The sequence below is a fragment of the Seriola lalandi genome, unplaced genomic scaffold (genome assembly GCF_002814215.2).
Source record: "Seriola lalandi dorsalis isolate HSWRI2012SDOR001 ecotype SW California unplaced genomic scaffold, Sedor1 jcf7180002054655, whole genome shotgun sequence".
In the NCBI taxonomy this organism is placed as follows: Eukaryota; Metazoa; Chordata; class Actinopteri; order Carangiformes; family Carangidae; genus Seriola; species Seriola lalandi.
Window position 1 is genome coordinate 2581 of NW_019525208.1, and position 24931 is coordinate 27511.

General features: G+C 41.4%; 3 protein-coding genes across 3 annotated transcripts; 1 reads left to right on the forward strand and 2 right to left on the reverse strand.

Annotated features, from left to right (window-relative positions):
- Positions 1-4105: 4105 nt before the first annotated feature.
- On the reverse strand, positions 4106-7815 carry LOC111665618 (putative pancreatic secretory proteinase inhibitor). Its single transcript, XM_023420690.2, has 4 exons — positions 7664-7815; positions 7024-7055; positions 5116-5228; positions 4106-4365 (listed from the first exon to the last, which is right to left on the reverse strand). The coding sequence occupies exons 1-4, from the start codon at positions 7713-7715 to the stop codon at positions 4320-4322; spliced, it is 243 nt and encodes an 80-aa protein (XP_023276458.1). The 5' UTR covers positions 7716-7815; the 3' UTR covers positions 4106-4319.
- A 1073-nt stretch (positions 7816-8888) lies between these two features.
- Positions 8889-18417, forward strand: polr2b (RNA polymerase II subunit B). The gene is made up of 25 exons (XM_023420673.2): positions 8889-9004; positions 9708-9780; positions 10161-10311; positions 10467-10579; positions 10661-10880; positions 11069-11227; positions 11299-11463; positions 11584-11780; positions 11881-12000; positions 12569-12755; positions 12981-13124; positions 13218-13357; positions 13495-13606; positions 13752-13906; positions 14468-14666; positions 14777-14945; positions 15230-15326; positions 15408-15502; positions 15664-15914; positions 16620-16709; positions 16796-16903; positions 17163-17276; positions 17627-17787; positions 17878-18073; positions 18170-18417. Exons 1-25 carry the CDS (start codon positions 8986-8988, stop codon positions 18257-18259), a joined length of 3525 nt encoding a protein of 1174 aa, XP_023276441.1. The 5' UTR covers positions 8889-8985; the 3' UTR covers positions 18260-18417.
- Positions 18418-20113: 1696 nt separating this feature from the next.
- igfbp7 (insulin-like growth factor binding protein 7) lies at positions 20114-24255 on the reverse strand. The gene is made up of 5 exons (XM_023420689.2): positions 23773-24255; positions 23266-23375; positions 21468-21575; positions 21189-21315; positions 20114-20741 (listed from the first exon to the last, which is right to left on the reverse strand). The coding sequence occupies exons 1-5, from the start codon at positions 24206-24208 to the stop codon at positions 20719-20721; spliced, it is 804 nt and encodes a 267-aa protein (XP_023276457.1). The 5' UTR covers positions 24209-24255; the 3' UTR covers positions 20114-20718.
- Positions 24256-24931: the final 676 nt, after the last annotated feature.

The following is a 24931-nucleotide window of genomic DNA, read 5'->3' on the forward strand; positions in this document are numbered from 1 at the left end:
TTAAATATCTTTCGTACCTTATTGTACAATGACTTTTTGTGACTTTCTATACCTTCTTAAACTATTAATTAAGTTGACTTATTATGCTGTCAATTTTTTATGACTTTTTATGCCTTACTAAAAGTACTTTTAGTAAGGCATAAAAAGTCATAAAAAAGTCATAGCATAGTAAGGGATGAAAAGACACAGTATAGGAAGGCATAAAAAGTCATAGTATATTAAAGTGTAAAAAGTCATAAAAAAGTCATTATACTAAGGCATAAAAAGTAAAAAAAAAACTACATAGTATAGTAAGGCATAAAAAGTCATAGCATAGTAAGGCATGAAAATTCATAAAAAGTCATTATATAAAGGCATAAAAAGTAAAAAAATAAAACTACATAGTATAGTTTGGCCGAGACATGGCAACAGCCCAGTGACTTCTCCCGGCTGGTTGAATCCACTCCTAGTGGATTTGTTTACGTCTGTCAACCCCGTGGCTCCGGTCGGGGAGGAGGTCTCGCGATAATTTACCGCGACAAGTGGAAAGGCCGGTGTCTGTGCCCGTCTCCAGCTCGTTTGAATCCACTGTCTGCGAGCTGTTTGGTCCCACTCCAACCATCATTGCTACTGTCTACTGTCACTTTTGTATTGTTTTTATTTTTATATTTCATTTTTATTGTTGTTAATTAATTCTTAATATGTTTTTAATCCCAATTTGTGTAACTGTGTACGGTGTCCTTGAGTGCCAAGAAAGGCGCCTTTAAATAAAATGTATTATTATTATTATTATTATTATTATAAAAAGTCATATAATAGTAAGACATAAAAAGTCATAAAAACAACATAGTATAGCAAGGCATAAAAAGTCATATTATAGTAAGACATAAAAAGTCATAAAAAAGTCAAAATTTAGTAAGGCATAAAAAGTAATAAAAACGACATATTATAGTAAGGCATAAAATGTCAAAAAACGACATAGTATATTAAGACATAAAAAGTCATAAAAAAGTCATAGTTTAGTAAGGCATAAAATGTCAAAAGAACGACATATTATAGCAAGGCATAAAAAGTCATAGTATAGTAAAGTATAAAAATTCATCAAAAAGTCATATATTAGCAAGGTATAAAATGTCAAAAAAATTATAGTATATTAAGGTATAAAAAGTCATAAAAACAACATAGTATAGCAAGGCATAAGAAGTCATAGTATAGTAAGGCATAAAAAGTAATAAAAAAGTCATAGTATAGTAAGGCATAAAAAGTCATGGTATAGTAAAGAATAAAAAGTCATAGTATAGTAAGGTATAAAAAGTTATAAGAAAGTCATATTTTAGTAAGGCATAAAATCTCAAAAAAACGACATAGTATAGTAAGGCATAAAAAGTCATAAAAACAACATAGTATAGCAAGGCATAAAAAGTCATAGTATAGTGAGGCATAAAACGTCATAAATAGATTTTACAATGGTAATAACAGACCAGACTGCTCTTTGATTTGTAAGGTTCTTCTATCAGCAGATAGTGTGCATATAATATATGAATTCAGAGGAGTCATTTCTTTAGTAAAAATCAATAATTTATTTACATCAAATGAGGCAGTTATAATCAGTGACAATAAAAAGCTGTAGGATTCACTGGATCCATATAAAAAATTATGAGACACAACATAGATATATGTTTGCAAGACTAAATGCCCTGTCCAGTTGTTTTAGTCAGTACAGGTATCTAGCCTATCGGATCTTTGTGAGCTGGTGCTGGGGCTTCCTTGGTCGCAGAATCTGGGTCGTCATTCGAGCCACAGGCCCCAGTACGTGGGTTTTAGACTGGCCCATGATAGAACCGGGACACAGAGCTGGATATGACCTCCTCCTTCTCAGCCGCTCGAACTGTGCAATGAGGTCCTCTGGGATGGGGATGGCCAAAGCAGCTTCTGTGTCTGGTCCCAGGTCAACAAAACCTTTTTCAAATATGAGGTCCACCACATTCCCTGTTTGATAAAACACAAAAGATTTTGTTTACATTTTTCACTTTTTTTGTTGTTTTTTTACAAAATAATGATTGAAAGTCTGTTTCTAACTACCTCCTGACATTTTCTTTACTGTATTTTGTTGTTGATGGAACTGTCATAACATTATATGTGCAATACTTAATACAACGTGTACAAAACATTTTTTGGTTGAAAAATAAAATAATATAACACTTATAGAATGTCGGCTCAGTCTTAACTGGTTTAGCTCTGCATTCTCCCTTCATGGCCTTTGGAAATTGGACCTTGAACAGTGGTTCACCTTCTTTTGTTTGGGCTTGTGGTCAGTCAGCATTTTCATTGTAGTACGTGGCAGCCAGGTAGAGTCTGGAGGTACAGTAAAGAGAAAATCAAAGATGTTAATATTGACAGAAACCTTAGCCTACACACTCTCACAAGTTCTAAGTAACCACAGCTTCATTTACCTGCACAGCATTCCAAGACTGATAAATGACAACAACAAATGCACTCAATTATGTGTAAATTGGGTTGTCAATAGCTTGTAAATACTGCAAATAGCTCACTATATGTGCAAAATGCAAAAAATGTGTATCTATCCCCTTGGACATATCCCCTTAACTGTGTGCTTATCTAGATATTCCCTACAGGCACTGTATCTGTAAACATGATATAAATGTTAAAACGGCCATCATAAGGCATGACTCTCAATAATAACTTTCACAGCACTAACAAACAAGCCCAGACACCTATGCTAATCACTACAGAGCCTATTTTTAGTCCGAATTTTGAAACGCCTTTAGCAGGGTGGCTCTTATCAATGTCACACGGTGATACCAAGCAGAAGAATTACATACAATCTGTACCCGGCTGCGTGTCGACGATGCTAAACGTTAGCCACGTTAGCTGCCATGCTAACAACACACGCAACAGGCTCTCGTGAACATACAGTAAAACATAAAATGGTAAAACTTACAGCTCCCAAGTTCAAAGTTGGGTCACGGACAGTCGGTACCGATCCAAGCTTTATCTTGAGACTTGTACATTGTCCTGGCCCTCGTTGAGAGAGCAGTCCGAGGTGAAATGGTTAGCACACACGTACAACACTTTCGGAGTTGGAGCGGGAACATTTCCATCAAAAATAAAATGAATCCACTGGGTCTTCAGATCCTCGGGCGTAGGGATTAAAAAAAGACTTCTGTGTTGGTTTGTGCAGCCAACAACAAAGCAACTACTGTGTTTCGCTCGCACCTTCGACATTGTTCTACGGAAAGCCCGTGTTCGCCAGGGAAGTAACGATACCGTCTGCAAGGCGGACTCAGGGGGCGGAACACACACCTAGCTCGGGGAGCGTCACCCACCTGGGGGGAGGGGCATCTCCCTTCATGACGACATCAAGGGAAAATCTCCAATTGGCCTGTGTGAGCACACATCTCCTGAAAGGTGGAGAAAGCAAAAGACGGAGAGGATGGACTTTTCTCATGTTTGGGGGGTTCGTAGACACGCCAGGGAAACATACTACTGATAGAAAACCATGGAAAAATGCATTTTGCATAATATGTCCCTTTTAACATACCAAGTTATCTCTACTAAACCCGATTAGTACAATCATCTTTCAGCTAAATAGTACAATCAACTAATGTTGTTTAGTAATGATGGCAGGTTTTTACAAAACATAAAAGTTTAAGTAATGATCACTGGGAAGGTTAAGTAGAAACAAAATCTGGGTTTACAGTGTAGGGACCGGACTGGAACTGGGCCTAGCAGATTCCTCAGCAGCTGTTGACCACTACCATCTAACAACAGTCTATGGTCAACTGGAGGCTCATTGCATGGTGCCAATTCACACAGTCCCTCAGTTGCTTCAGTTAGAGAGAGTGTCAGACCTAAAAAACTACAAAAGTCCTACAGTTTGACAGATGTACCACAGTGACAGGAGATAAACTAAATGTCAAATGACTGAAAACTGACATGTTAACTAGAAAATATCCTGGCAAGGTTGGAGAAGGAGCTCATGAAAGATGGTCTAAAAGGAAATAGCCCCTGTTCTGGATCAGGATGGATTTACATGTCCCCACCACCACCACCAAACCCCTAACAATAAAAATATTTGTGTTAAAAAGTGACAAAGCTGACCGCAGAGAAGAAGGAAAATATTTATTGGTGAAACATTTCAAGGAAAAAAATTCTTTACAGAGATATGAAAATATAAAACACACTATTATACAATAAATGTATTAGAATTATGAGCAGCCATGTGTGGGTGTGCTACAACAGCTAACAACTACATTCAGACTACAAGTGAAAGATACATGTGATGATTTCATCAGTTAAGTAGGAGTGTGATGTCATCCTCAGCAGGGTCCCTCCTTCACAATCAAAATGTCAGCATTGTCTGCCCTGAACAGAAATAATCAATCAGCAAGGAATGAACTATAAAACCTGTACTTATAAGTACATTATCGTTACATTTCAAATTGGCCTGACTTCTTTTGAGTTTGAGTTAGATTGTGTAGTGCTGACTCAGTATTACTGTTGAACTCATTTCAAATGAATATTTTCAGTGTTAAGGTTTCTGCACTAAAACATCTTATTTCAGGTTTTCAGCTAACAACATGCAGCTTTTGGCAGCATTACAGTCTATTCTCAACTTTATCATGGAACAAAATATCTTATTTCAAGATTTTACACATTTGGTCACATTTTTTTTCATCCTGACAGCAACAGTGCTTCAGATGTTTTATGGCCTATTTAGTACAATACAAACAGTAAGTGCCAGTAAAATCTGAAACTAGAATAACACGTATGTTACCCAAGTCATCCCTGATTCATATTCCCCGACCTAGTAAGTCTGTTAATGATCTTTGTCTTTACTGATCTGGTGTCAGTTGACAGCGAGTTTAGGTTAAGGCTGTTTGGTTTTTAAAAGTTTTCACAGTAATGCAGATACAGTTGACCTTCTGTTGGTTGACCCTCTGCTGGTTAACCATCTGTGTGCATTTACATGTCTGTTCATTTATTCTAAAAAGCACACATTTTTTTTCAGCCTAAAACAAATCAAACAGATTAAAAACATCCTTGGTTTCTAAAAAATGAAACCAACAGAGTAAGTTATTTCCTCAGGGTTAGATAATGATACTGTAGACTCACAGTCTGTCGGCACACAGTGCGCATTCATTTGCGTATGTCTGGCCATTGCTGCCACACACTGGAGAATAATTCAGAGGACACGGTGGAGTCACTGTCCTCCCCAAACAGGAGGGCTGCAGGAAAAAATAAATACAATTGCTAACAAACCCAACAACGACCCAAACAGTTAACCTCAGATGTTACATGTAGGGATGGGTACCGGAACCCGTTATTAAACAGGGCGTTATTGGTTCTGCTTTCGGTACTTGAGAAATTAAGAAAATAGATTTCCTGTTTATTATTGCAACATAAATGCTCTCTTGCACAATCCCTCTCACCAACTCTGTTTCTGATGAACACATTCGTCTATGAATGATGCATTTTCACTGTTCCCAACCCAGAGGAGAGACCTCTTTCTCTCTCTCTCTATGTGAGGCAGCACAGAGACACAGATCCTGCTCTTAGTGTCAATGGCAGTGAGAACTAAATGTTTTCAAGTGTGTTTCAGTCTTTTGCATGTAAGAGCGGAAACATGAGCAATCTCTGGAAATATCCAGTAAATGTCTGTTACACACAAACGGAAAAATGTACAGTTTACAGTTTTCAACCAACTAGCTTGTAGTTCATCTGTCGTGTAATGTTTCTTGTGTATGCTGCAGCCTGGAGCCACACACAGTAAATTAAATTGTACAAATATGGGTTAATGGTGAAAAGTAACCAATAGTCATCGGATTGTTATGGGCAAGTTCTTTGTTTGTTTGTTAAGCAATGCTATGAGAAAATGAGCAATGTTAATTTTGTTCTTCATTTGTTTTGTTTTTTTCTTACAAAATGACAAAAAAGTATCAATAAAAGCATCGATAACAGTACCGTTAAAGTACCGGATCGATAAGTGGTATCGCTAAAAGTAGTAGTACCATTAAATTCTTAACGATACCCATCCCTAGTTACATGTCAGACAAACTGATCTCAATCCAACGCTGAACATAACTAAGTTTAGTCTCAACCAGCAGGGGATTGGAGGCTCAGCTCATTTAATGCATGAGACCGTCACTGTCTCTATATGCAGCTTTTAAAATGGTTAAAAAATATGACGTTTATATTTCCTCATGCCTGTCATTATGATACAGCCTAGACATTGAAACTATAGGGAGAAATGTTAGTTTTCTGTGATGTTGCTGTTATGATGTCATCAACAGATCTCTTTCCTGTCTACTCTCAGGTGATAGGCCAGGCGGTGTGACTTCACTAATCTATTAACACAGGCGTTTGCTGACATGCACACATAGCACAGGCAGTGTGTCCTGGGCCTAAAGATGCAGCAGTTCATTTCGGTGAGTTTAAGTTTTAACAACGAACCATGAAACAAAGAAACTTTGCAAAGACTTTGATCTGTTCACACTTTCATCACTGCCGCAGTGTCTTCACCTGTCTTAAAACTTTATTGATGGACTAACCATCAGGGGTGAGGGGATTTTACTGATCACCTTCAAGGCTACTCACGGTTCCTCACTATATTTCTGAGCTTTGAGTTCCTGATGAGCCTGTACATAGTCTGAGATCCTTAGTCAGAGGTTTTTATCTGATCTGGGGTGTCAGTGTTTCCAGTTACACCTGCCTGAAGAAATACCACTGAGCCAGTGTATAACATGGTTTTAATTTGTTGCCATGAGTGAAATATGTTGTAACTTTGGTAAATATTAGGGACCGTATGGAAATTACTGCACTGGAGAGAAATTGTGTTACTTTGTGTAAATTTAAATTTAGTTGGGAAGAACACTCAAAGAAAACAGGTTTATGGTTTTCCCTTAAGCGTTGGGGATAGAAATTGAAAATGAATTTATAGGTTCAACAGATCAATTAGGTTACGTTTTCTTTAATTCTGTCATTATACGTTTCTAAAACATGTAGAAAATGTCTGTTTCATACCCTCCTGTAGAGGCTGGATTTATCCTCCGCATCTAAAAAAGACAGTTAAGTGAAACAGGTTAATTACCCAGTGTATTATATTTAGTCTGACCTGGACTGTTCACCTGACTTTGTAAGTACATAAAATGGGAGTTACTGGAATACAGTTGCCTCGGTCAGTTAGTTAGTTAGTGTTATTGTGTTGTACTTTTAGTTAAGTAAAGGATCTGAATACTTCTGCCACCACTGAAGCACACACAACACAAACAAACTAACTGATCAAGGTAGCGGTAAACAGTAACCGCTGTGAGGTAAAATTACCATATTTGTGAATTGTGTCTGGTGACTTTGAATAGAGCAATACAACAGTTGATGAACAGATATGATCTTAGTCTTTAATAAAAAGGTCTATCTCTGTAGGAATCCCTGTTGACATTGCAGCAGCTATTTCATGTTGCTTGATGATAAGGAAGCTCAACAATTACAAACTGAGCGGACAGGTTAAAATGTATATTTCACAATGAAGCTAAGTTTGAAAAAGTGAAGAGCTGCTTTCATTGTTGTCAAATCAGACCCTGTTAATACACCTGACCGTATTAATACACCTGACCCTGTAAATACATCAGACCCTGTTTGTACACCTGTTCTGGTCCAGTCTTACCTGCGCAGAAGAATGCAGCCACACAAATGAAGAGAAGAGTCCTGCTAACCATCCTGGTTGGAAACTCAGAATCAAATGAAACTGTCTGAGAGGAGCTTGAATCTTTTCTGTCGTCTGATTGGCTGCTGATGTGTCTGTGTGCACACACTCTGTGTTTGTGATGTTTGCCGTTGGTGTGCTGTCGTCATATAGAGGATGGGCTCTGTGTTGTTGTCTGCTGTCCTTTGTTCAGGCTTTAATCTCGGGATCAATACTGTCTGCTCCAACATATCGCTGACTGAGGGAAAACATCCAGTGACTCCAACACAAACACAACAGCAGAAAAGCAACCAGCTCTATCACGAGTCTGCACAACAACATACACACGAATACAGACATTAAAAGTTGGCAAGCAAAAAGACAACTGCAGAAAAACAAGTTCTGAATACAAAGACATGATCATAATTACACAAAGCAAACACAATGTTGGCCTACAGCATTATAATCATAATTATTGTAAACTTTAAATTAATACTAATGCTGTTCTAAATGCTTTACATGAAATGATCTGAAAACATTTAGACAAATATATGAATGACAAGGTGGAAAACACCAACAAATATGGTAAAAGATGGTGGGGGCGGGGGGGGGGGGGGGGGGGGGGGTGTTAATGTTTGAGGACTGACTTTATCAATGACCTAAGGCTTCTTCATCTTTGCTCGAGATTTTCCATGATAAGAACTCATGATCCAAACTGAAGAGTTTCCTCTGCGATCACAGTTCAGCTGTCAGCATGAACTTTTCTTCATTTAATGTTTATTTTCTTCTATTTTCTTCTATTTTATTACTTTCATGACACCAGAAAAGTATATGGTGTGTGATAGGAAATATAAACACAATAATCATTATTCTCCTATCACCATTGACTGACATGGATTTACCAACAGATAACTGATTCAATAAAAGATCACTAAAACATACACATCAAACATCAGACAGTGGTTACCAGTTCGAGCTTTATGAAACCAGTTATTATCATAATTATTTATGTTACAGATCAACTCTCCCAATGCGTCTAATTTATATTTATATATGTGTTTATCTATGTACACAATTTACCTATCTACAGTGTCAGCTGGTTCAGGTATCAGCTGGTTAAGGTAAGGGCTGCAGTGTCGTGATGCAGACTTAGGAGGGCAGCGGCGCGTTATCTTTGCGTCCGGCCCCACTAAAGAAGAAGAGAGAACCGGAAGTGTAATTTCATTTCCGGGACGCGCGGTCTTGTCGTTTCGTAGTATTGGAGTGTTCATTTAGTCGATTTTAATATTTCCCGGAGATAAATCATGTACGATCAGGACGAAGGTGAGCCACAATTACCTGCACAACCTGTCACTCAACCTAATCGACACCCAGGCTGATTACACTTTATCAACACAACATTAGCTTCTTGTTAGTTAGCGGTTAGCTGCTATTGTTAGCCTCTCCTCTGAAAAGAGATGAACACATGCTAACGTCGGTAACACCCAAAACACTAACGTTAGCTTCATCTGCTAGCGGTAACCAATTACCAACATGCTAATAACAGCTAACGGCGCGGCACTTTGTTTCAGCTAACAGGCTAACAGTCTGATCAGATGCTGCTGTTATTAATACACATCAATTAAAATACACACATACACGTTAAAGTACACATAATGAAACTCACAAACTGTAATGAACGAAGTACTCAGTTCCAGATACTACAGGAAAAGAACAAATACTACAGCGTTCAAGTATTAAATACACAACGTCAAGTAAAGTGTTACTGCAGTAAAAGTCCAGAAATATCATCAGCAAACAGAAGTTAAAGCTGCTAGAATCAACATGTCTCTGAATCAGCACAGTGAAGCTAATGTGTTGCTGTTAGTTAGTTGGTGAAAACTTTACTGTTCACATTGTGTAAAATTATACTCAGTGTCAACAAACAGCAGAAACCAAAAAACATTCTCTGAGCTGGGGGTCAGCCCACTGATATTGATCACTCAGATATTCATCAGTAAAATGATCTCAAATTTTCCTTTGTCAGATAATCAATACGATGAAGATGAGGATGAAATCACTCCGGATTTGTGGCAGGAAGCCTGCTGGATCGTCATCAGGTAAACTCACCTAGATCTCACCTCACCTGTGTCAGTGTACTGAAGAGAAAATCCTTGTAATAATCATTAATATTGATATAAACTGTAACAGATTGTTAATTAAGCAATAAGACATGCTCTCAGTGAAATGGACTCTGCTGATGGGAGACACAGACACGCAGCACACTCGGGCACAGAGAGGACCAGTAAAAACTTAATGGATTTAACAACACATAACCGATTCAATAAAAGATCAATAAAACAAACACATCACACATCCGTTCACAAAAAATGAAAAGACATCAGCAATACAGATCAATTTATTGTCTGCTATTGTGTCCAGGTGAAAGTGGTGTTTAAAGGCTGACCAAGAATGAACAAGATTCTCTGTTATCTTTCAGCTCTTATTTTGACGAGAAGGGTCTGGTGCGGCAGCAGCTGGATTCATTCGATGAGTTCATTCAGATGTCGGTTCAGAGGATTGTGGAGGATGCTCCGCCCATCGACCTGCAGGCTGAAGCCCAGCACACCTCAGGGGAGGTGGAGGAGCCGGTGAGCCGCAACACCTGAACCCAGGCTTGGATCATCTAGATCAGGACCTGGTTTGGCTGGTGTTTAGGGAGTTGCTTTAATAGTGTTCAGGGTCAGTGTGGGAGGGTACGGTGACATCACTGTGGCATCACTCTGACACCTGTTTTGTGTTTCAGCCTCGTTACTTGTTGAAATTCGAGCAGATCTACCTGTCGAAGCCCACACACTGGGAGAGAGATGGAGCTCCTTCTCCCATGATGCCCAATGAAGCCCGACTAAGAAACCTCACGTAGGTCTCCTCACTCTCACCTGATCTCACCAGGTCTCTTCATTCTCACCTGGTCTCATCTGGTCACTCCCCCTCCCACAGGTACTCGGCCCCCTTGTATGTTGACATCACAAAGACCATAATAAAGGAGGGAGAGGACCAGTTGCAGACCCAGCACCAGAAGACCTTCATCGGTAAGATTCCCATCATGCTTCGCTCCACCTACTGCCTGCTGAGCGGCCTGACGGATCGAGACCTGTGCGAGCTCAATGAGTGTCCACTAGATCCTGGAGGTTATTTCATCATCAACGGCTCAGAGAAGGTACGCTCTGAAATGGTGCACCATGTGACATCATCTAGCAGCTTTACGCTAAGATAAGCTAAGCTAGCCATTTCCCCCTCCTTCCAGTCTTAATGCTAAGCTAAGCTAACAGCTCCTGGCTGTGCGGACAGGAAAGTGAGATCGACCTGAGCTGGTCTGATGTGATCTGGACTGTCCTGGTTTTTCAGGTTCTGATCGCTCAGGAGAAGATGGCCACCAACACAGTCTACGTCTTCGCCAAGAAGGACTCGAAGTACGCCTACACAGCTGAGTGTAGGTCGTGTTTGGAAAACTCATCCCGTCCCACCAGCACCATCTGGGTCAGCATGATGGCCAGGGGAGGACAGGTGAGTCCTGACGTTCAACTGCATACAAAAATGTTTATTATTGATTTATAAACATTGATTGTATTACTCAGGGAGTGAAGAAGAGTGCGATCGGTCAGAGGATTGTATCCACGCTGCCTTACATCAGACAGGAAGTTCCCATCATCATTGTGTTTCGAGCTCTGGGCTTCGTGTCGGACAGAGACATCCTGGAACACATTATCTACGACTTTGACGACCCCGAGATGATGGAAATGGTTAGTCATCGATCAGTTATTGACTGCGACTTTATTTGTTCAGAGATTGGGCAGTTAACAAACTAGAGGAGAATCTTCAGGTAGTCAGTAATGTCACCTGCGATGGCACGGTGTTTCCAGGTGAAGCCGTCTCTGGACGAAGCGTTTGTGATCCAGGAGCAGAATGTGGCGCTGAACTTCATCGGTTCTAGAGGAGCGAAACCCGGAGTGACAAAAGAACGAAGAATCAAATATGCAAAAGAAGTTCTGCAGAAAGAAATGCTGCCGCACGTCGGAGTCAGCGACTTCTGTGAGACCAAGAAGGCTTACTTTTTAGGGTGAGTCCTACCTCAGATGATACACCTGTACAGGTGAGTCCCAGGTGAGATACAGATGTGTAGTATGTGTGTATCACTGTGTGTATTCCTATGTTTTCAGGTACATGGTCCACAGGTTGCTGCTCGCTGCTCTCGGCAGACGGGAGCTGGACGACAGAGATCACTATGGCAACAAGAGGCTGGACCTCGCTGGGCCACTGTTGGCTTTTCTGTTCAGAGGGTGGGGCTTTTCACTTTCATCACATCTTACCTTTAACAACACACACACCAGAGTTCCCGTGTCATCCATTAAATGAAAATATCAACAGCCAAATAAATAATTAATGGCATTAGTACAATATTATCTGACGTTTTAAATATGTTGCCAAGACAACTTAAATTTGAACTGTGTTTGGTCATGTTATGACGCTCGTCTTTGACATGACAGCAGACAGTTCAGTCGGGCCAACTACTTAACTAGTATTCAAGGCAAATGTTTTAAACACAGACGTTATTATTCTGTGTTTCATTAATCAAGTGTAAACTCTGATATACACGAGTAGAGCACTGAGCAGAGTCGGTTTGTGGTCACATGAAGAAGAACTGATGCTGCTTCTCAACTGTGAGATTCACTGAGAAATGAAAACTATTCATGGTTTTATTTTGAAAGAACCTTCACTTTATGTGTGAAACTTTAGACAGAACTGTAAATGTGAATAGACAGAATATCTATTTGATGTAACATTGAAGTGTAATGAGGTTTAACTGGAGATAAAAAACCTGTGACCTCTTTTTTTCTCGTCCTTCAGGATGTTTAAGAACCTGCTGAAGGAGATCAGGATTTACGCTCAGAAATTCATAGACAGAGGAAAAGACTTTAACCTGGAGCTCGCCATTAAAACCAGAATCATCTCAGATGGACTCAAATACTCTCTGGCCACCGGAAACTGGGGCGACGTCAAGAAGGCTCACCAGGCCCGAGCCGGAGTGTCACAGGTGAGATCACCTGGCTGCAGGCCTCCATGTGAAACAACCAATCACCACACATCGGTTTTTATCAGCTGAACTGAAGCTGAGCAGTGAGTCCTCTCACTGAGCCAGAGATGAGGCTCAGATCCATCAGAAGTTTTCAGACAGATGTTTTGTGAGCTGGTCTCAGTCTGTCTCTGTCAGACTGGATCACGTCCTGAGGTCAGCCTCTGAAAATTTTCCTGTTTGCAGGTGTTGAACCGTCTCACCTTTGCGTCCACTCTGTCCCACCTCCGCCGAGTCAACTCTCCGATCGGCAGAGACGGCAAACTGGCAAAACCCCGACAACTGCACAACACACTGTGGGGGATGGTGTGTCCAGCCGAGACGCCCGAGGTCAAATAAAAACCTCAGACAGTGAATTCTGTTTGTTACTTCAGTGGTTGATCACATTGATCAGTTTATTGATGAACACATTTTGTGATTCAGGGTCATGCTGTGGGTCTGGTCAAGAACTTGGCCCTCATGGCCTACATCTCTGTGGGCTCTCAGCCATCCCCCATCCTGGAGTTTCTAGAGGAGTGGAGCATGGAGAACCTGGAGGAGATCTCACCTGCTGCCATCGCAGAGTCAGTAACTGTCATATGTCAAATTGTCCATCAGCTGATCATCCTTCCTGTGTCTGAGTCTCTGATGGTGAGGAGACGAGTGCATGTCCGAAACTCACCTGCGGATGGCAGCATCACCTGTGTTTTCTATGTTTTAGTGCCACTAAGATCTTTGTGAACGGCTGCTGGGTCGGAATCCACAAAGATCCCGAACAGCTGATGAACACACTGAGGAAACTGCGGCGACAGATGGACATCATCGTGTCTGAGGTAACGACACCTTTCACCTGGAATGGAAAACCGTCATATTCATGCTAACAGACAATCATGTGTCCAACATGAGATAAACTATCAGCAGCTGTGTCCTTTAAACAGGTGAATGTCTTGTTTTTCTTGCTGCTTCTGAACTTTTCAGGTGTCGATGATCAGAGACATCAGAGAACGTGAGATCAGGATTTACACAGATGCTGGGCGAATCTGTCGACCGCTGCTGATCGTCGAGAAACAAAAACTACTGCTGAAGAGACGACACATCGACCAGCTGAAGGAGAGAGAGTACAACAACTACAGGTGAGACAGAGTCTGAAGGTGAGACAGAGATGACAGAAGTATTCAGACACTTTACAGGTTCCTCCTTTTCTATGGATCACCTGAGATGTTTTTACACCTTGACTGGAGTCCACCTGTGGACACACCTGTCTCTATAAGGTCAGAGCTCAGAGACAGGATTGTGTCGAGGCTCAGTGTCCTCCATCATTCTGACATGAAGAAGTCTGGAACCAGGACTCCTCTAGACCTGGACCTGGACTAACTGAGACCCCAGAGCCAGACCCTGATGGTTTCTCTTAGCTCCAGAGAAACCTCTACATGAACAACCATCACTGCTTCTCCACTGATCTGGACCTTATGTCAGAGGGTCCAGACGAAGTCTCTCCTCAGACCACAGGAGACCAAACCCTGTCCCCCAACCTAAACTGCTCTCAGACCCTTTGTGGGGTGTTTCTGTACTTTGTTGGTATGCTGGTTGTTGCCCTGATAGTCGTTCCAGTTGATGGATTTCTTTCAATGAATTGTTGCAGTAGATGTTTTCTTGGCTGAACTGTTGTTGTTGTTGTTGTTTGTGACGGTCAGCTGGCAGGACTTGGTGGCGAGCGGCGTGGTTGAGTACATCGACACTCTGGAGGAGGAGACGGTGATGCTCGCCATGACCCCTGATGACCTCCAGGAGAAGGGCGTGGCATACTGCTCCACCTACACCCACTGTGAGATTCACCCGTCCATGATCCTCGGAGTTTGTGCCTCCATCATCCCCTTCCCTGACCACAACCAGGTACAAAGGAGGTCTGGTTTAAAAAGTCCTGGGATGTGTTAATGATGGATGATGTAGTGACTCTTCTCTCAGTGACGTGTTGAAGATGTTGTGCGTTTGTTGTTTATCAGTCTCCCAGGAACACATACCAGTCTGCCATGGGTAAACAGGCCATGGGCGTCTACATCACCAACTTCCACGTACGAATGGACACACTGGCTCACGTTTTGTACTACCCTCAGAAACCGCTGGTCACCACCCGATCTATGGAGTACCTGCGCTTCAGAGAGCTGCCTGCAGGTAAACACACCTGTACAGTCAGACAGTTCAGAGGAATGATGTCAGGAAGTTTCAGGTAGAAAGACATGATGCTCCTCAGATGTTCAGATGTAGAAAATGAGATTGAGGTCAAGCTAGGTATTTTCCTCTTAGATCAACTGTCAGGTGAGTTTCTATACTTACCTGAAACCAGGAAAGTTAGTTTGTTTACTCTGTGTTTCAGACACCTGTTTGCCCTGCTCACTGATTGTCATGCAGAGATCTTGTTTGTGTCTGTAGCTGAAACTTAGTTTTTTGTTTTTCAGGTATCAATTCCATCGTGGCGATTGCCTCGTACACAGGATACAACCAGGAAGACTCTGTGATCATGAACAGGTCGGCTGTGGATCGAGGCTTCTTCAGGTGAGTCTCTAATCTTCTGACTACACCTGAGTGCTTGTTTCAGTCTGTGGTTTGTCTGACGCTGCTGTTTTCCTCCTGCAGGTCTGTTTTCTATCGGTCCTACAAAGAGCAAGAGTCAAAGAAAGGTTTTGACCAGGAGGAGATTTTTGAGAAGCCGACACGTGAAACCTGTCAGGGTGAGAACTGATCAAACACAGAATCTGCTTCTTAGTTGTAGTCTCAGTTTGCAGTGTGGAATCACCTGTCAGTTATCTCAGGTGTGGTTGCAGTGTCCAGTCACAGATGTTAGTGGTGGGCGGGGTTAAATCACAGTGATAACAAACTGACTCATTCTCAGGTATGAGACACGCCATCTATGACAAGCTGGATGACGATGGCCTGATCGCGCCCGGAGTCCGTGTCTCAGGTGAAGACGTGATCATTGGGAAAACGGTGACGCTGCCAGAGAATGACGACGAGCTTGACAGCACCAACCGCCGCTACACCAAAAGGGACTGCAGCACCTTCCTGAGAACGAGTGAGACCGGCATTGTGGACCAGGTGATGGTGACCCTGAACCAGGAAGGCTACAAGTTCTGCAAGATCAGGGTGAGGGGACACAACACCTGAGACTCCCGACATGACACCTGAGACATTGACTCGACACCTGAGACACACAACACCTGAGACACACGACAACTGAAACACACGACACCTGAGACACACGACACGACACCTGAGACATCGAATCGACACCTGAGACACACAACACATCACCTGAGACACCCGACACCACACACGACACCTGAGACACACGACACCTGAGACACCTTAGACACACAACACGACACCTGAGACATCGATTCGACACCTGAGACACCCGACACATCACCTGAAACACCCGACACCACACACGACCTGAGACACACGACACCTGAGACACACGACACCTGAGACATCGATTCTACACCTGAGACACACAACACATCACCTGAGACACCCGACACCACACACAACACCTGAGACACACGACACGACACCTGAGACATCGATTTGACACCTGAGACACACAACACATCACCTGAGACACCCGACACCACACACGACACCTGAGACACACGACACCACACCTGAGACATCGATTCGACACCTGAGACACACAACACATCACCTGAGAGACCTGACCTATACCTGAGACAACCGACACAACACCTGAGACACCTGAGACGCATGACACTTGAGACACCTGAGACACCTGACACTAAGTCAGTGACTTTGGTTTTGAGATGTTTTCTGACGAGCTTCTTCCTCCAGGTGCGTTCAGTCCGGATTCCTCAGATCGGAGACAAATTTGCCAGCCGACATGGACAGAAAGGAACCTGTGGGATCCAGTACAGACAGGAGGTAAACAGGAAATTGATCGACTCATTGATCGTCTCATTGATCATCTGTAAACTGAGTTTGACTCTGGTGTGTGTGTTGTGTTGAAGGACATGCCGTTCACCTGTGAGGGAATCACACCTGACATCATCATCAATCCTCACGCCATCCCGTCCAGAATGACAGTCGGTCATTTGATCGAGTGTCTGCAGGGGAAGGTACTAATCAATCATTCTGTTCTGCAATAATCAATAACTGTAAGGTGACTGATCACAAGGTAATAATCAGTTATTACATCATGGTAATGATCAGTCTCTATGATAATAATTATTATTATAGCAGCTTTTATTTGGAAAGAGGTGGGTTATTGTGCCCCTCTCTGTTGACTTATAGGTTCTCTGCAGCTACTGATCAATCACATATTTATATTGATACATTGACAGAACATATTAAGTATTTTTGCTCGTTTTGTTTCAGGTGTCTGCAAACAAAGGTGAGATCGGTGACGCGACACCATTTAACGACGCCGTCAACGTACAGAAAGTATCGAACCTGCTGTCAGAGTACGGATACCACCTGAGAGGAAATGAGGTCAGCGTGAGGTCACACTGTTCACTTCATGCTAAACACACAAACCCTGCATCTGTTGGTGTGATGATGTCATTTTGAAATCATCAAACAAAGACTGTGTCTGTTTGTATGATGTCACTGTGACATCAGGGTGAAGTCGATTCACGTCCTGAACTTTCAGTCATGATCATCATATTTAACACCATTTAAAATCTTTAACAGAGAAACACCAGACGCTCTCCCGCAGTGCATGCTGGGATATATTCTGTAAAAATTTTAAAATGAGAAACAGACACACATTTTACCTGAAGAGGTTTCAAACTGCTGAACATCATCATGTCGATGATGATTGATAATTGATCTGTGATCAGGTTCTGTATAACGGCTTCACGGGAAGGAAGCTGACCTCTCAGATCTTCATCGGCCCAACGTATTATCAGCGTCTGAAACACATGGTGGATGACAAGATCCACTCGAGGGCCCGGGGCCCCGTCCAGATACTCAACAGGCAGCCGATGGAGGGACGATCACGGTGAGTGACACACCTGTCTGAGTCACCTGTCTGAGTTACCCGTCTGTCACCTGTCTCTCACCTGGCTGTCTCCCACTTGTCGTTACTCAGTGATGGCGGTCTGCGGTTCGGGGAGATGGAGCGTGACTGTCAGATCGCTCATGGAGCGGCTCAATTCCTCCGAGAGCGTCTTTTCGAGGCGTCTGATCCTTATCAAGTTCACGTCTGTAACTTGTGTGGACTAATGGCCATCGCCAACACACGGACGCACACGTACGAGTGTCGAGGCTGCCGGAACAAGACACAGGTAAATATCATCAATAACCAGTCACAGTGAGACACAGGTAAACACCATCAATAACCAATCACAGTGATCAATAACATTTGTCTCTGGTGGTTTCAGATCTCTTTGGTCCGGATGCCGTATGCTTGTAAACTTCTCTTCCAGGAGTTGATGTCGATGAGCATCGCCCCTCGTATGATGACATCATAGAGTGGCTCGGCCTATCAAACACCTCCCTGCAGAGTTTAAGTGTGAGATCATCAGCAGGAAGTGAAGTTTAAGTTTAGTTTAGCTTATGTTTTTACAGTTTCATGTTGTCGTCTCACTTTGTTTTTGTAAAAGTAGAATAAATCGGATTTTCTTGGTCACGAGTCTGTTCTTGACTCTTCATTAGTTGCACTCAAACAACAGACAATGTCAACAGACAGGCAGGTATCAACATGTCTGTTGACATGTTTGTTTTTTCTTGTTGACAACAGAAAAAAAACAGACAACAAGACGTGAAAAGATAACACGTCAAGAAACAGACAACATGGTAACAAATGACACGTTAACAAAACAGGCCTGGAACTACGACACATGTAACTTTAGTTATCTGGCTTGAATGAACCTAACATTAACCTGATAACCTGTACTACGAAGCTGGTTATCAAATGGCTCAGTTAACTCTGGGTTTACCTGTCCGTTTAGTTAGTTATAAGCAACATGAAGTTCTTAATATGATATGAGTAGACACACTGATACTTGTCGGTAAGTTCGATTATAGCAACGTCCAAAAGTGATATTCACCAAGGTAAAATGTAAACAATATGATCAGATGACTGGAATTAAAAAATATTATTTCCATGTCTAAATGTAATTTCTATTAAAGTCAGACTAAAGATATATTGTAAATAAGTGCATGAATTGTCATTATGTTTGAGTATTAATGCTCTTGTCTGATGATGAACAAACTTATGAACATGTGGTGCAGATAAAACAGTTAAAGTTAATGTCAGACTGTTTCTGCTGCAGAGAGGAGAGGAAGACGAGAGGACTAGTTGCTGTCTGATGAGTCAGTCTGGTTTAGTCAGGTTTAGTTTTTATCTCCAGTTGTCACAGTCTCTTCATGTTCTGAGCTGCAGTGATGAAGAAGAGAGTAAAATCATCTACACTGTCAGGAATCCTGTCGATTAAAGAATATTTGTTCAATTAAAATGAAGCTATAATAGTTATTGTATATTTATTTAGTGTGATAAACTGTGAATTCTTTAGAAGTTTTGTTTTAAAAACCAGACTGACACATGGAAAGACTCAAACAGGAAAACTATTCCAGTGATTTATATTTTATATCTAGTGCTTGTTATTATTGATCACTTTATTGTGAACTCTTTTGTCCCTGTCAGGATCCTGTAGGGATGATGACTCAGTTATTCCCATGATTTGATTGGTCATTAGTTTGGCTGTTGACAGGTTTTGATCTGATCCTCTGAAGTTAACCTGCGCCGGAGCAGGTTAGGAGTTCAGCGTAAGTTACCATGGTGATTTACCTCAGTTACAACTGAACCACCATCGTAGGACGGAAAACCCAGAGTTAAACAGGAAGTTACTGGTACTACTACCACTCACACAAGTACTACCACCACACTATAAGAATACTCCTTCACCAGTCAAAGTCCTGCATTCAGTGTTGCTTCAGTGAAAGTATAAGTAGTAGTGAAAGTATATTCAGGAAAATGTACTTCAAGTATTAAAATAAATACTCAATATACTCACGACCAGATCAGAGGTCAAAGGTTGCGTGAGACGTGATTCAGTTTAACTGCTGAATTTACACTTTGACACTTTATTTTGCAGTAACATCACTAATAATGTATCAGGAGGTTTTCTGGAAAAAGCTCTTTCATGCAAACAATAATTAAAATAAGGGTTCAGTTCAACATGTACGGAGAATAAAAGTTTTTCAGTCAAAGAAATTCAGACATCCCTTGAATATTTAATCATAAAATGTTGTTTCCAGAAAACCTCTCAGAAAGTGAAAATATTGATTATTGATCAGTTTCACGCAATAAAAATGACAAAACATGACAGTGAAGGACATTTTATTTTATTCAGAGAAAAACATGAAAATATTTTTCATTTTCCACCAAGAAACAAACTGAAGTTCAGAGGAAAGGGTTTAATGTTCACGTCAATTCAGAATTGATCAATAAAGTTTCAGAAATAAACTGTTCAGATCAATAAATTTATCAGAAATAATAAAAACAAAACGTTTGTTCTCCGTCAACGTGAAAACATTCAGACACATCAGTGAAGCATCCGCGCTGTTGCCATGGTGACCTGTATCAATGAATTAATCTTAAAATCAGATTAAAGTCTTTCCAAAATAAAAGCCTGATTGACTTAAATTGCTGCTCAGAGGGAAAAAACGATGAAATATAAAAGTGTAAAACATTAAAAGAAGAAAAGTTTATTTTAACAAAAAGTTTGAATCCAGATGTTTCGTCAGTTGAAAGCAAGAAGAAAACCCTCAACCCTGAATCTCACCTCTAAACTTAGAACGAGTAAACAACAAAGTTGCAACTAAAATTCTAAATAAAGTTTCAAAGAAAGAAAATAAGAAAATTCAGTTTTAAAGTTTAAAAAATGTTTCCTGTGAAGATCGTCTTCATTGATCTCTGACCAGCTGATCACAGTTCATCTTCCTTCGTCACTGAAAGGAAATGACATCATCAGTCAGAGATTTTTATGTGAAATTCAAATTATTATTTCCTATGAATGTACCTCTCTCTTTTTTTTTAATTAATATAATTTATAGATTATTACATTTATAATACTTAATTCATATAATTGATGTGAAAATGTTTTTATTCTATGCTCTTAGATTAATGTGGAACGCTTTTAATGTTGACGTTTATTCTTCAAATTTAAAGGTCTCAGCATATTTTACATTACCGTGATGAGTTCAGGGAGTGTTGGTATTTTCTAAATCAGTAGTGAGATCAATGATATACTTCTTCAGTTTCTTCCTCTTCGTCTGACTTTGTGTTTGTTTATTTATTTTTTATCACTGATTTTTGGTTATGTTGTTGGTATCTCTCTACAATGATGTTGTGTAATTTGTCGTATTTGTGACTTTGTGTTTGTTTTTTGTCAATACCTGTCTTGACGATGATGTCATCGATGGACTGGACCAGGTGAATGGCTCCCACAGCTGAAGCTTCACCTTTAGAGTTCGTGGCATGACACTCATACGATCCTTCTTCTTCTTTGGTCAGAGGAGAGATCTGAAATAAAAACAGCAGATCCTTCTCATCGGTCCAACAGAGAGCTGCTGTCATATCATGTACACTATATATATATATATATATATGTGTGTGTGTGTGTGTGTATAATGTATATATATATATGTGTGTGAGTGTATATATAGATCACTGACCAGCACCCAGCCGGTCACTTCATGTTTCTCTGGTCCTCCTCTGGTCTGAATTGCCAGATTGTCTCTGTCTCCAGGAAGAAGCTCCATCTTCTTCTTCCCATTGAGGACCTGAGGGAAGACACCGAGCATCATCATCATCATCATCATCATCATCACAGGCTGTATCTCTGACTTGTGTATAATATTTCTTTTTCACAGACAAATGAACAGTTGTGTTCACTCACTGTGTCTGTCAAACAGTTTCAGACTAAATTAAAGCGTGAAGTTAATTTCTTCACATGTAACTGATCCGAGATGCTTCATATTAACAGACAACTGTCAGTCACTAAATATAATCTGAGCTTTACTTCGTTATAATTCATTCACTGAATCCCTGTTAGAGTGAAGTGACGACCCACTGAGGGCCCTGAGCCTCAGGTTGGACGCTACAGTTCATCAAGTGATCTGCGCTCTGCTGGAGGCGGGGCCTCATGATGATGTCACTTGTCTGTTTTACTTTGAAGTTTGTTACCTTCAGACTCGTCAACCTGCTCGCACTCGCCCTCGTCCTTCATCTCTGACGGGATCAGAAACAGGCTGCAGCTCGTCTCTGTCTCCTCCACAGCTCAGTGAGTTCAAGCTTCAGCAGAGTCTGAAGCTGCTGACAGATGCACTAACACCTGAACACACCTGAACACACCTGAACACACCTGCACATACCTGAAGACCTGAGGCTGGAGCTGACATATGAGCTCATATCAGGAAAATTTCTACATATACATTATTTTTTCACCTTGTTGATCTTAAATTAATAAAATGTTCTCGACTTTTTTTCACTTTATTAGGAACACCTGGACCTGTATCTGAAGCTGCTGATCTCCTGGATTTTCACTCACAACACATTCTAGAGTTTTTACATCCAGTGAGCAGCAGCTCTGTGTTGATAAGAGAGGTCAGATATCTGATAGTTGTTGCTGAACATGTTCATCCTTCATGGCTCCTTCCAGCAGGATCAGGCTCCATGTCACAAACTGGTTTCATCAACATGACAGTGAACTTCTGAGTCCAGACCTTTAATCAACACTTCTACATTAGATCTGATCAATGTACATTTATTAACATGAACCACAATCCTTTAAGTTTGCAGTAATTAAACCTCTGGATCCAGATGTTTCTCTACATTTATATCAAACTGCTTCATGTCCCTAACTTTGTATTTTCTCTCCTCAGATACTGAGTCTGGTACTTTAAAGGAGTTGTTCCTCTCTTATGGTTTCTCTCTATAATGTTCTACGGTCTGGACCTGACTCTGTGAAGATAATGTCTGTTATGATTTGGTGCTATACAAATAAAGTTAAATTGAAGTGGATGTGGTAAAACAGGAGGATGTGATGTAGTTAACATGGAGCAGAGTCTCAGAGTAACGAGGCCTGACCCAGTGTCAGTGTTCCTAATAAACTGCTCCCTAAGTGTACATATACTGTTGTTTATAACCAGCAGACTTCACTGACATTAAATGTTACTGGAGAGTGGAGGACTTTCTGTCCTCTGGTTGATTTGTACAGGTAGTGTCTGGAGTCCAGCACGAGGTTTTCAAAAAAATAAAAGCTCCTCCATCGTTCAGTTCAGTTCAGCTGAGATTTATTTCCTGTTTTTTATTTTTAGGTGGAGTCCCTGCAGACTTTTATTGTCTCAACAAACACTAGCAGGAAACAGGAAATCAGCAGAAACAGGAAGAGGGAGAGTGCAGGCACTGCAGCTCAGAGAAACACCAGCACATATTCATGTTCCTATCAGGTTTAAACTGGGACTCACTCACCTTCTTCCATGTGAGAACAGGTGTGGGTACGCCCACCGCCTCACAGCTCAGGTACACCTGAGAGCCGCTCACATTGTAGACTTCACCTGGAGGAGTGACGATGACCGGAGCTGCAGACAGACAGACAGGTAACAGACAGGGTTAAATTAGAGAAATTTAAATAAAGTTTAGTTGCAGAGACTCAGGGTGCAGCAGGGTGCAGCAGGGTGCAGCAGGATGGAGCAGGTCCCAGGAATCAGAGGAATTCAGTTTTCTCAGAGGGTTTTCATGTAGAAAGGAATTTGGTGATTTCAGAGGGATCATGGTGGATTATCAGAGATCAGAGCCTGTTCTTGTCAGACCATCAGCAAGGCGGGAACACAGTTCATTGATCACTGATCACTGATTCTCATCAATACTGCACACTATCATTTTCTGATCAACTCTTTCTGTCACACTGACACACCTGTGTCCGGTCTGCCTGACCTCACCTGTCATCAGCAGTCTCACCTGTATGATGTCACTCACCTGTGGCGCAGCGGCCCTTGTTCTGGACGTTGATGGGTTCTTTCCCTTCGCTCTGGCCTTTCAGGCTGGCGCTCTTCAGGGTGCAGCCACTCTTGTACGTCACCCCGTCGGTCCCGCAGACCTCGTAGTTGGTTTTACAAACGCAGACTCCTAGCTTGTTCTTCTTGTCCTCATCGCTTTTGACGCACTCCAGTCCAGAGCCGCAGCGGCGCGCTGCCGCGCGGCGGCCGCCGCACAGCTCTCCCTCCGCCGCGGCGCAGACCGAGCAGCAGCCGCAGGAGTCCAGCAGAGAACCGGCGGCACAGCCCTCCGCCGGGAGAGGAGCGCACTGAGCCGGGTCACACTGTCCGCAGCTCGAACCCGATGAGACCCGGACCGAGAGCACCGGGAGGGTCGTGAGGACCGGAAGCAGACACAGAAAGATGAAAGACTTCATTGTTGTCTGATGGAGATCTCTGATCTGGACTCTGTGACAGTCTGTAACAGTCTGAGGTCTGATCTGCAGACTGAGCTGTTAAAAGCTGCAGACTCCGCCTCAAACCCAGAACTGATCCCAGTCACAGACCAGGAACAACTGAATACTAAACTGAATACTAAAATTAGTACTACTAGTAGTACTACTGCTATTACTAATACTACAATAATAATAAATGAAAAGATTTGGATGATAAAAAAATGAAATCAACATTAAAAGTCCAGACTTAATCTGAGTTCAGTGAAGAAAATATTTCATATATATTATATATATATATTCAGTGTTTGAACTGATGTTTTTAATAAAAACTGCTGCAGGTTTTTTTAAAATACTTTCATTAATATACAATTAGCTTTAAGCAAAGGGGGTTGGGGGTTGATTAGGTTGGGGGAATTTAAAAATTTTTAACAATAAATAACTGAAAGATGAGATTTAGTCTTTATGTCAAACTGGCGGCATCATCCAGGACGTGTTGTATCTGTTCATTATTGAATCAGGGTCAATGAATTTCTGTAGAATATCATGTATCATAAATGGAAACAACAGTTAAATGATGTGATCAGCTGGAAGAATGGGAAACTGCTGTGATTCAAGTTTTATGAGTTCTTCCTCTAAGATTGTAAACAAACATATAGCTGATTCATTAAGTCATTTTAAATTTCAGAGACGTTTCACAGGTGTTAA